The sequence below is a fragment of the Phyllopteryx taeniolatus genome, chromosome 16 (genome assembly GCF_024500385.1).
Source record: "Phyllopteryx taeniolatus isolate TA_2022b chromosome 16, UOR_Ptae_1.2, whole genome shotgun sequence".
Lineage (NCBI taxonomy): Eukaryota > Metazoa > Chordata > Actinopteri > Syngnathiformes > Syngnathidae > Phyllopteryx > Phyllopteryx taeniolatus.
In genome coordinates this window covers 12,231,426-12,243,922 of record NC_084517.1, presented here as the reverse complement: position 1 = coordinate 12,243,922, position 12,497 = coordinate 12,231,426, and the positions used below count along the sequence as shown (strand labels likewise).

At 40.8% G+C, this 12,497-nt stretch overlaps 2 protein-coding genes across 2 annotated transcripts; one reads left to right on the top strand and one right to left on the bottom strand.

The window, feature by feature from the left end:
* Positions 1-1,038: 1,038 nt before the first annotated feature.
* dctn5 (dynactin 5) lies at positions 1,039-4,992 on the bottom strand. The gene is made up of 6 exons (XM_061748559.1): positions 4,817-4,992; positions 4,627-4,695; positions 4,427-4,545; positions 2,573-2,684; positions 1,718-1,820; positions 1,039-1,635 (listed from the first exon to the last, which is right to left on the bottom strand). The coding sequence occupies exons 1-6, from the start codon at positions 4,862-4,864 to the stop codon at positions 1,538-1,540; spliced, it is 549 nt and encodes a 182-aa protein (XP_061604543.1). The 5' UTR covers positions 4,865-4,992; the 3' UTR covers positions 1,039-1,537.
* Positions 4,993-5,737: 745 nt separating this feature from the next.
* ndufab1b (NADH:ubiquinone oxidoreductase subunit AB1b) lies at positions 5,738-11,165 on the top strand. The gene is made up of 5 exons (XM_061748560.1): positions 5,738-5,948; positions 10,405-10,521; positions 10,606-10,693; positions 10,764-10,874; positions 10,954-11,165. The coding sequence occupies exons 1-4, from the start codon at positions 5,748-5,750 to the stop codon at positions 10,853-10,855; spliced, it is 498 nt and encodes a 165-aa protein (XP_061604544.1). The 5' UTR covers positions 5,738-5,747; the 3' UTR covers positions 10,856-10,874; positions 10,954-11,165.
* The last annotated feature ends 1,332 nt before the right edge of the window (positions 11,166-12,497 follow it).

Here is a 12,497-nt window from a genome sequence, read left to right as displayed (position 1 = left end):
TGAACTACCTAAAAGTTGAACTTGGAAACAACTAAGGTTCGTGCAGTTCTACTTCTGACCACTTGATGATGCCAGAGTAAAACGTACATTTCATCACCCTTTTTCACAGTTGACGGACCCCACACAACCACCTTACAAAATGTAAGTAAAATGCTATGCATATGTATATACAAAATGCCGTTTGCTGTATTTTCTTATGGAACTTATTTTTTTAATAGTCTGCATTACAGGATCCACATACAGTACTGTACTTCAAGCAATGTCAACCACAGGGACGATAAAATCCATCCATCTGTGGTGCTTATCCTCATTAAGGTTATGGGTGAGGTGAAATCTATCCCAACTGACATTGGGGCGAAAGGCAGTGTACACCCTGGACTGGTTGCCAGTCAATTGCCCACTGTATGGGCAATTAAGAGCATCCATTGTCAACTGGTGGGTTGGGACCCATAAGTGGGTCACAGATTCATTATGGGTGTGTCACGGACATGTAGACAATTAGAGGGGTCCTAGGTTTATGACAGTACAGACTACTTTTTTTGTGATTGTTTTTTTTTTCATACTCATTCAGTATTTACTGTAATTATGATCAGTTATTGATAGACTATGTGTTCTGACTTATGTACAGTATGGAGGAGCAGAACTGTTGTTAACAGAGGTCCCCGTGTACAGTGAAATATTTAATATGGATCCCAGGTCTATTTATATTGGTTTATTTGGAAAATAACTATTTTGACAGGCATGTGTCAGAAAGGTAAAGGTACATGTATTTGTACATGGCACATATTAGGTAAAGAAAGATTCAATTGTATTGTTCCATTTAATTTTACTTTATTTATGTACATGTCGTTGTAAGGTTATTCTTCAGTTTCTTAAGGTGCTCTGTAGGCACATATAAGCATAGTGAAGTTATGTTTAAAAACATACAAATTTTCAAAGGCTATTTTTGAACAACTCCACAACGTAGGGGCGGAGCAAAGATTCAAACCTCAGAACTGTTATGCAAATGTGAGAAGAATGAATAAGTAACACTACAAATTCCTTCAATATCCTTTAATCTGTATTGTAACAAGATCATACCAGGCATTTCTAGGAAAGGATTTGCGGCATTGTTTAAGGTGTTATCTCTTGCTCAGAGTCTCAGACAATGACAGCACACAAATTGACACTCTAATATTGAATCCTGATAGCTCCAAATAAACCACTATATTAACTGTGAAATGACATCTTTGTCTTCCAAGATAGTTTTGGTCCAAGTTTGTCTCATCTGACTTCCGTGTTTACAGGATGACTGAAAGAGCGACAATTTCCTTCAAAAGATGCCTTCTCTCGCTCTCTTTAATACATTATGTGACAACAGAACATTACTTTATTCATAATATTAAAGCAAGGGGATAGAAAATGTTACATAACCTTTCTAGACACTCTCAAGATGTCTGAACATGTTTCTGCAACACAGAAGCGTTGCTCGATGGGAGTCTTGTCCAATGCGAGCTGGACCTTGTACAAGAGAAAAGTTGTGATGGCAAAGGCGTCTTTATATCTGGCTGAGGGGAAGGAACTTCTGGTAGTAGCTCTTGGTGACGTCAATCATCAAGTCCTGTGTGCACTCTGGAAGTTCCCCCGAAAACAAACCTGAAAGGGAGACGAGTTTAAAAAATGTTCAGAACAGAAAAACAACAACAAGAGAATGCTGAAGGTGTGTGTTTGTGGAGACCTGGGCATCCTGAAAAGACAGTAAAAGGAGGCACCACTGTCTCCGGAGGAAGAACAGTGTTGTCCAAGATCTTGCAGCAGTCTTTCAGCACACAGCGACGACCCTGACAACAACATGCCAAACACTAAATAAAAGGTGGAATATAAAATACATTTATTATTTTGTGTTATACGCAGTGAACCACTGCCTATTTGTGGTTTTCTATTCATGAATTCATCTATTTAGAGTTTTTTCCCCCCCCTGTTGAACCAATCCTCAGCTTACTTGCTGAAAAGCTCAGTATCACCCCAAGATGCCACAAGATGGCCCTGGCTAATAGGTAGGTAGTAATTGGTGTCAAGGAAGTATTATTGAAGTGATACATCTCGACTGTGAGACTAAAATCGCTGTATATTGGGCACGAACTAAGTTTAGCCTGGGTTGTTACTGGAAGTGACGAAGAGTCTTCACCACATACGCGTTCCCCAAAACCAATTTATCTTGGTCTCAGTTTTTTTTTTTAATTATTAAATCACAAAACACTTTAATTTCAATAGGGGTGTGTAGCCTTTTTATATCCACTGTAGACTTTTAGTTTTTACAGTAATTTTCTGCTTGAAAATGTATGAATGCAAACTACCTAACACTACTGTATCTAAACATTGACAACGTTACACAGTATCTTTTCATGTAAGCTTCTTTTTTAAAATGTTGTTAAAAACATTAATGCATTCAAATAATACCCTGACTGCGTGTGGTTTAGTGATTCCACACCAATCAAAAATAAAGTATAACATTCGAACCTCTGGTCTCACCATGACTAGCATGTGACTGACCAGAGGGGGTGAGCCTCTGTTGTGTGTGCGTAACACTCACTATGACGCAATTCTTGCCAATGTGGACGTAGGAGCCAATCTGAGCTGCGTTCACAACGCAATCCTCCTCGATGAACACGTGGTCGCCGATGTGCAGCGGGAAGAAGGCCACTCTGTGAGGGAGAAAGCGGAGGACGAATAGACTTTAACAAAGTGGTTCTCAAATGTTGTGACCCTGCGACCCGTGTTTTCTTATTGTTGCCAAGTCACAACGCACTTTTATACAAGTTGAGAACAACAGAGAATTTTTTTTTTAAGTAAAAACATATGTAAATCATATTTTTGAAAACATATGGAAATCAAAGTTTTAACATCATGTGCTTACATGTTCAAAGTGCCTTTCAGTGCACCTTAATTAAGAATCTGAGGATCAGCATGAACATTTTAACTACAATTGCATTGGTAGAAATTTATTAGTTTAGCTGGGAAAAGCTGCAAAAAACTAAAAACTGCACCTCTACTTTTATTTTTTTGAACTTTTACATAAATATTTTCTATAGAATGGGCGCGTTCATATTGGCCGCTAATCACAGAAGTCACGCTACATGTGGGCCAACATGCCGTTTTGTTCATTGACAACGCTTGTTGTCAAAATAAAATAACCCTTGTCATGCACAAAGGCGTTGTCTGCCATGAAAAGGATATTTTCTACTATCCATGTTATCCAGTCACGTGTTTGATAAATATGGCAGCGCCCATTAAATTCTTTCAAATTGTTTTTAAAGTTACTAAATTTGTATGAACATTTCCATCCATCCATCCATTTTCTGTACCGCTTTATTCTAACCAGGGTTGCGGGCGTGCTGTAGCCTATCCCAGCTATCTTTGGGCGAGAGGCGGGGTACACCCTGAACCGGTCGCCAGCCAATATAAAACAAACAACCATTCGCGCACACATTCACACCAAAGGGCAATTTAGAGTCTTCAATCAACCTACCATGAATATTTTTGGGATGTGGGAGGGAACCGGAGTGCCCGGAGAAAACCCACCCAGGCACAGGGAGAACTTGCAACCACCACACAGCCGAGGCCGGGATTTGAACTCCGGTCCTCAGAACTGTGTGAACAATATTTTCAAATCCATCCATCCATCCATCCATTTTCTGAGCCGCTTCTCCTCACTAGGGTCGCGGGCGTGCTGGAGCCTATCCCAGCTATCATCGGGCAGGAGGCGGGGTACACCCTGAACTGGTTGCCAGCCAATCGCAGGGCACATACAAACAAACGACCATTCGCACTCACATTCACACCTACGGGCAATTTTGAGTTGTCAATTAACCTACCATGCATGTTTTTGGCATGTGGGAGGAAAACCGGAGTGCCCGGAGAAAACCCACGCAGGCACGGGGAGAACATGCAAACTCCACACAGGCGGGGCCGGGGATTAAACCCCGGTCCTCAGAACTGTGAGGCAGACGCTCTAAGCAGTCGTCCACCGTGCCGCCAAAAAGTACATTATGACTTTAAAATCAGTATGTGTACCATGCTTCAGAGCGGTAGCACGTCTGCCTCAGAGTTCCGAGGTTCAAGGTTCGAATCTCATTCCTGTGTTGTGTTTTTATGTTCTCCAAATGCTTGCGTGGGTTTTCTCCAGGTACTCCGGTTTCCTCCCACATTGCAAAAACATGCATGTTAGGTTCATTAAAGACGAAATTGCCCAATTGGAGAATGTGATTGTGAGTGAATGTGGTTGTTTTTCTAGATCTGCCCGACTATCGACTGGTCCAGGGTGTACCCCGCCGGTCATGTAGACACCACATAAACACACCAGTGATGCAGGGATATTTTGACAATGTTGCACTTTTCAGCCAAGTGTTCAAGAAAAATTTGTCATAAGAACAAAAAGACGTTTTACCCTTTGCTGAACTTCTTGAAAGGTGGACGAATGACACTCCTGCTTTTAACCACACAATGTCTGCCCACCCTGACATTCGCCAGGTCCCCCCTGATGATGCAGTCATTCATGACGATGGTCTGGAATAGAGACGCCACACAAAACCAACTCAAATCCAAATCTAATTCATGAAATTAAAACCGTCGTGTATTTTAACTTACTTTTCCATTAAGTACAATGTTCTGACTTCCACAGAGCACCGACTGCCTGCTAACCTTGTTGCCAGAAGCCTAAATTTAATAATAAATATAATATAAATATCAACAATGATGCCATGGTGGTCCAACGCCCCGTCCTGCTAGCTAGCCACATAGCGCACAACTAACGGAGTCAAAAAACCGAATACTTTACCGTCTCAATATACTCCGCTTTGTTGTACAGTATTTCAGACAACTCCATGACTGCGAAAATGTGGAGCTGTTTACGGAACAAAAAGTAAAAAGCAAATATTGTGAAGCATTTGTTTTGTGTCGCTCGGCTCCTCCGACCGACACTTCGACTGGATGGAGGACCAGACAGTACGAGTTGAGTAAAGTGTTATCGATAGATTTCCCCACACACCGAAATATAAATATTCCGTTAGCATTTGTTTTTAATGTTTTCTTTATTAACGTAAGGTTTTTTATTTACTTTTAAATGTGGTGGTCAATGAATTATCAGTGCTTTATTGCATTAATTGATGCTGTGGATTTGGAGGGGCGGCACGGTGGCCGACTGGTTAGAGCGTCAGCCTCACAGTTCTGAGGTGCGGGGTTCAATCCCCGTCCCCGCCTGTGCGGAGTTTGCATGTTCTCCCCGTGCCTGCGTGGGTTTTCTCCGGGCACTCCGGTTTCCTCCCACATCCCAAAAACATGCATGAATTGGAGACTCTAAATTGCCCGTAGGCATGACTGTGAGTGCGAATGGTTGTTTGTTCCTATGTGCCCTGCGATTGGCTGGCAACCAGTTCAGGGTGTACCCCGCCTCCTGCCCGATGACAGCTGGGATAGGCTCCAGCACGCCCGCGACCCTAGTGAGGAGAAGCGGCTCAGAAAATGGATGGATGGATGGATGGATTTGGAGGTTGATTCGTTTTGACTGAATTTGACCCGCTCTGGCAAAGCATAGTAAAATTCCTATTATCGTTCTTATCTCCTCCGAGCATTTTTTACTTTACTATTTTAGATTTTTTAAGTAATTCGTATGTATACAAATATGCCTGTTAAAAAAATAAATCAATCAATAATCGCGCACGCGCATGCTCACTGGCCAACTGTCGCGTCTTCTTCCTAGCTCGCGGTGCATGCTGGGAGCCCGCCGACTTCTCTTAGTCATGGCGTCCCGCGTCCTACACCAGTGCGTCCGCTCTCTTGCCCGACCCTCGCTGCGGCTTCTGTCCGGCAACACGGTGATGAGAGCCGCTCCGGGCTCCGCAGCAGTCGCCCTCCGACCTGTCTCGTTCGCCGCAGCCAGCCGGAGGACGCGGTGGGTCGGCCAGAGCGCGGTGAGTGTCCGCTATCATTGAGCTGCTGTGGCCTAGCGTGTGAGTCGCCGTGACCTACCGACGCCTTTCAAAACGGTTACGGTAACATAGCCTGAGAAAGTTTATGCGGTATAACACGTTGTTGGTTTTGACACTTTAAGTGACAAGCCACGAACATTTAATCGAAATCGACAACGACAAAAAATGTGACTAACGTATGATTTAGACGTCTGGTCGGCTAGCTTGCTAACAAAGTTTAGATGCATTTGCGCAGCTGATTTGGTTATGGCCATTTACCTGAGGGGCTTTTATGTTGTAACAATTAGAAGCTGATGTCTTGCTAATCAATGTGTTAAATACAATTCTAACATTATTATTAATGCTGTTGTATAAACTACTCGGTTCTATTTTAGGGGTTAGATTTGATTGTGAAGAAAGACTAGAATATTTGACTATTACACTCGTTTGTTTTAGCCTCCTTACACACTGCAATTGATGACGTGACACAGTTCACTACAGTACACACTACCTTTTGGAACTACGCTAAACACGACATTATTTCGCCCATACTACTCGGTAGAATATATTACACCTTCATTTGGCCACATTACATTATTTGACTACGGTACATTATTTGATTACATTTCACAATTGGACTATGCTACACGCTACATTATTGGACTAAAACTACATCCCAAACAACAGTATTTGGCCACATTACATACTAATGTATTTGACTACATTATACACGTATATGGGAGTGGTTACTGTGTGTGTATTTGAGCTGAGCTGCAACATATAAAACCAGAAGTGCTTACCTTTTTATCTGGTCAGAAGGTTGTGTAATTGTTAGATGGTTCGACATGTCCGCTTATACAGTGCTGGGAAAAAGTATTGGTTCCCTCATATTTTTGCATAGTTTTCCCACTTTGTTTAAGATCATCCAACAAATGTAAATATCAGACAACTATAACCGAAGTGAACTTGAAATGCTGTTTTTAAATGTCATTTATTAAGGGAAAAATAAAGTCAGTTACCTGGCCCTGTGTGGAAAAGTAATTACCCCCCCCCCCCCCCCGTTAAATCATGAATTAATTGTGGCTAATCACAATCTTTGGTTACATTTCAGTCATCACTAGGCTTTACACGATCAGGATTTTTGGGGCCAATCACTGATCACAAGATGGAGCAATGTGTCTATTTAAATGACTTGTTCATTTACTGTATATACTTGTGTACTTAATTAATAAAAATTATATTTACAATAAATAATGCATCGTTGTTTATCTATTTATGCCAGTGAGGCATAGTGACAGACAACAAATAAATGGTCTTCTAATAGATGGCGGGAAGTATAACCCCAATTCCAATGAAGTTGGGATGTTGTGTTAAACATGAATAAAAACTGAATATGATTATTTTCAAATCATGTTCAACCTATATTTAATTGAATAGACTACAAAGACAAGATATTTAATGTTCAAACTGATAAACGTGATTGTTTTTTGCAAATAATTATTAACTTAGAATTTTATGGCTGCAACAGGTGACAAAAAAGACTGAGAAAGTTGAGGAATGCTCATCAAACACCTGTTTGGAATATCCCACAGGGGAACAGGCTAATTGGGAACAGGTGGGTGCCATGATTGGGTATAAAAGGTGCTTCCCTGAATTGCTCAGTCATTCACAAGCAATGTGGATGACTGGAAATTGTGGACGTCGTGTCCTCCGGGCCAAAGAGGAAAAGAACCATCCGGACTGTTATGGATGCAAAGTTCAAAAGCCAGCATCTGTAATGGTATGGGGCTGTGTTAGTGCCAATGGCATGGGTAACTTACACATCTGTGAAGGCACCCTTAATGCTGAAAGGTACATGTTTTGGAGAAACATATGCTGCCATCCAAGCAATGTCTTTTTCATGGATGCCCCGGTTTATTTCAGCAAGACAATCCCAAACCACATTCTGCACGTGTTACAACAACGTGGATTTGTAGTAAGAGTGCGGGTACTACACTGGCCTGCCTGCAGTCCAGACCATCTCCCATCGAAAATGTGTGGCGCATTATGAAGCGTAAAATACGACAACGGAGACCCCGGACTGTTGAACAGCTGAAGCTGTACATCAAGCAAGAATGGGAAAGAATTCCACCTACAAAGCTTCAACAATTAGTGTCCTCAGTTCCCAAAAGTTTATTGAATGTTGTTAAAAGAAAAGGTTATGTAACAGTGGTAAACATGACCTTGTCCCAGCTTTTTTGGAACGTGTTGCAGCCATAAAATTCTAAGTTAATGATTTGCTAAAAAAAAAAAAAAAAAAAAGTCAGTTTGAACATTAAATATCTTGTCTTTGTAGTGTATTCAATTAATTATAGGTTGAACATGATTTGCAAATCATTGTATTCTGTTTTTGTATAACACAACGTCCCAGCTTCATTGGAATTGGGGTTGTACATACAGTAATGTATCCACTTTTTGTAACATTTTTGTTTGTTGGTGTGCCGTGAGATTTTTCAATTGTAAAATGTGCCTTGGCTCCTCGCAACAGATCATGTATTCTAATCAGTCAGGTCAAACCAACGTTACAACATGACAGAAATAATGGGTGCTAAAGTCCTGTAATTAAATACTTTATTGTAATTAAATTACTTCACACAGAACGCCTGCATGTTCGCTTACAACAGTTAGTGCTAGCACTACCTTGCTAGGCTATATAACGTTTTCTTACCTGCTTGCAAGCCGTATCGTATTAAAAGCACGTGAACATACCTCAAGTCATCCTTGAATGACAGTCCTCTCCTGAGCACCGGTGACTACCAACAGGTTTTCCCCCATATTGTTCTTACAAACACATGGCGCGATTCATTATTGTTGTCGTCGCCGTGGTAACGAATGTATCCGGTCGCGTTTGAGTTGACAAGATCAAGCCCAGTGATCGTAAAAGATGGGACGTGGTGGTATCGGAATACAAGATTTTATTGCAGTAGTCTGACAGTGCAATCGTAAAAGACCAAATTTGTCTTGTCTGTCCCACACCGCTGCCTTTTTTATTTATTTTTTATTAACTTTATTGGTGGTCAGATATTTACAGTATTATGTCAGAAGACAAGGCTAAAAATAAACTAGCTTTTGGATTTGAATATACTGTACACGACGGCGACGTGGAGTAAATGTCTTTTGCGGAGCCAATCGGCATAAAATGCTAATTATCGGCTGATACTGATCAGACCGATCAAATCGGTTTAAAGTCTACTGATCAATCACTTAAACAGAATCCGTCCTGACAAAATCAAGTCGGACAAAAGATCTAAATCAGCAGCAACAAAATGACACGATCCAAAGAAATTCCAGAACAGTCAACGTCGTCATTGATATCTATCAATCTGGAAAGGGTTACAAAAGCCATTTCTAAAGCTTTAGGAATCTAGCGAACCATTGTCCTCAGAGAGAGAAAACATGGAACAGTGGTGAATCTTCCCAGGAGTGGCCGGCCTACAAGGATTACTCCAAGAGAACAGCAATGACTCATCCAGGAGGCCACAAAGGAACTCAGGACAACTTCGGAAGAACTGCAGGCCTCCCTTGACTCAGTAAGAGACTGGGCAAAAATGGCATTCATGGCAGAGTTCCAAGGCGAAAACCAATGTTGACCCCAAAAAATATAAAGGCTCATTTTACTTTGGCAAAAAAAAAAAAAAAAATTATGAATGATTCTCAATACTTGGGATAATATTATATGGACTGACAACATGAAAGTTGAGCTTTTTGGAAGGTGTGTGTGTCGTCTTACATCTGGTGTGAATTTAGTTCAGCATTTCAGAAAAAGAGCATCATACCAACAATCAGACATGGTGGTGGTAGTGCGACGGTCTTTGGCTGCTTGTCACTTCAGGACCTGGACGACTGTGATTGGAACCATGAATTGTGCTCTTTAACAGAAAATCCTGAAGGAGAATGTTCAGCAGTTTGTGACCTCAAACTGAAGCGCACTTGGGTTCTGCAGCAGGATAATGATCCAAAACACACCAGCAAGTCAACTTCTGAGTAGCTTAAAAAAAAAAAAAGGGTTTTGGAATGGCGTAGTCACAGTCCAGACTTGAATCCGATTGAAATGCAGTGGCATGATCTTAAAAAGGCCGTTCATGCTAGAATTGAAACAATTCGGAAAGAAAAAGTGGGCCACAATGTCGCCAGAGATGTGAAAGACTCACTGCCAGTTATAGAAAATGCTTGATTTCAGATGTTGCTGAGGATGGCCCAACCAGTTTTTAGGTTTAGGCTGCCATTATTTTTTCCCCCACACATGGCCAGGTCACTTTGAATAGTTATTTTTTTCCCTTAATGTAATTACCATCTAAAAACATTTTATTTGTCTGATAATCTTAAACATTAAAGTGGGGAAACTATGCAAAAATCTAAGAATTTGAGAAGGGGGCCAAGACTTTTTCACGACACTGTAATATGCCGCCCCCACGTCCAGATCTCCTCGGGCGTGCTGTGCCGACAGTACGGTGACCTGCCCCCCCTCACTCTAGAGACCATCAAAGACAGAGTCATCTACGTCCTCAAGCTCTACGACAAGATTAACCCTGAGAAGGTGTGCTGTATAATACGATATATACATGTGGAGAATATTTCAGAAGACACGCTTCGTTTAAGTTTTTTATGAATGCCCCATCAGCTGCAGACATCCTCCCACTTTATGAAAGACTTGGGTCTGGACAGCCTGGACCAAGTGGAGATCATTATGGCCATGGAGGATGAGTTTGGTGAGAGTCTTCCTTCTGTTTGTATTGCTTTCCAATAGCTCTTTAATCAATGAATTTGTTACCTCTGCAGGCTTTGAGATTCCTGATGCAGAAGCAGAGAAGTTGATGACTCCCTCAGAGATCGTGCAGTACATTGCAGACAAGAAGGATGTCTATGAGTAAAACTTTGGAAAAAACCAAGGCAAGTCTCTCATGGGGCATCTGTGAACTGTTTTTCTTTTTTCCCTACCAGATTTTGACTTTTGGTTTCTTTGATGCAGTGTCACACCATCCAACCTCCATAGGAAGATGACGCCAAATAATTGGTTCACGTGCCCACCGTTGGCGCTTCTCTCTGTGTTGTCGGCATCTACTCCTGCTGCAGCGTCTTGCGTTTGTATTTAAATGAACAGCTCGAATAAACTGTTTTCCCCTGCACACATTGTATAATTTTTTTCTGAGTTGATCAATAAAGACATCTCGGTGGAAAGCATGGTTGTTTTTCCTTTTTAAAAGGACTAGTTTACATGAGTGGGTAACAATATCAGATCAACTGCTAGATTTTAAGTAGTTTTTCAAGGATAGCAATCCCTGTGCATTTAATCTGGAATAAAGTGAACTGCATAAAATTGGCTAATCAGTGTATAGTACAGGGTGACTCAAATCGAGACATGTTTTTTAACCTTGAGAGATGTAATGTTTTTGGAGGAGTGGTCTCATTCACCAGAACTTCTTCCCCGTTGTCTTCGTTTGGGGTATGCAAAAGGTGTATTACTCAAATGAAAATCAGACAATACATCTGACTAAACAGAGTATGAATGTGAGTTACTGCATTGATTTCACATGCATCACAAAAGTTAATCATTATTGGAATGTTATTTAATAATTATTACACTGCTCCAAAAAATGTCAAACCCTTTTTTAAAATCCCCAAGAGGCATACATATTTAAAGTTAGTATACAGCATTTCCTGATAGCGCAGCCAGCAGCACTTATTTACTCACACGCTTCCTTTCCAGATCAGATTGCTCATTTGTCAATATTAAAATCTTGAAGTATTCCAGTTAATGTCCACTGCAGGTAGTGTTTATTGTGGAAATGTCATTAATGCAGTTTCAAAGTCCAATAAAACCTTCTTGGGTGCCATTACTATACACGTATCTCATTGTCAATGTACCTCCCACATTCATTTGTACAAATATTATTGTAGCATAATTAGACTATTGAAGAGGGTTTCTTAAAGGGCAGGTTCCCCATAATGGCAGTGGAGAGCAGTCTCAGGGACACGTGAAAAATGTTCTACAATTATGAGAATAGAATATACATGATCAAAATGACATCTAGTAGACTAAACTATTTTTTTAATTTAGTATCATTTGACCACTTACTACACATTAGCAGAGCAGTGTGAGGGACTTGCCACAATGATGTACTTCTAATTAAAAATAAAGTATAAAAAGGGAGACTCCTTTTAAGAGACTTCTCTTCTCCGGTATGTGTGCAAATGTTTGGCCATTTATAAGACCTCAGTTTCATTATGACTGTTTCCTATGAGGACACAAAGGTCCCTTTACAGTGATAGTGACCCATCAAGTGGCACGTGTTTTTTCCCCCCCCTTGAGGCATTATTTTTTTTTAGCTGTGTTTAGTTTCAGCATGTAGCCCATCAATACAGAGGAAAACAGTAAATGTAAATATTCATGCTCCAAGTAGCAAACTGTCACTTTTTTATATATATATATTGGAAATACTTGGAAAAAAAAAAGAAAGTTTTAAAAAAAGGTACACATTCCAAATCAGTGGAGCATAAAGAGGAGACTTGAGG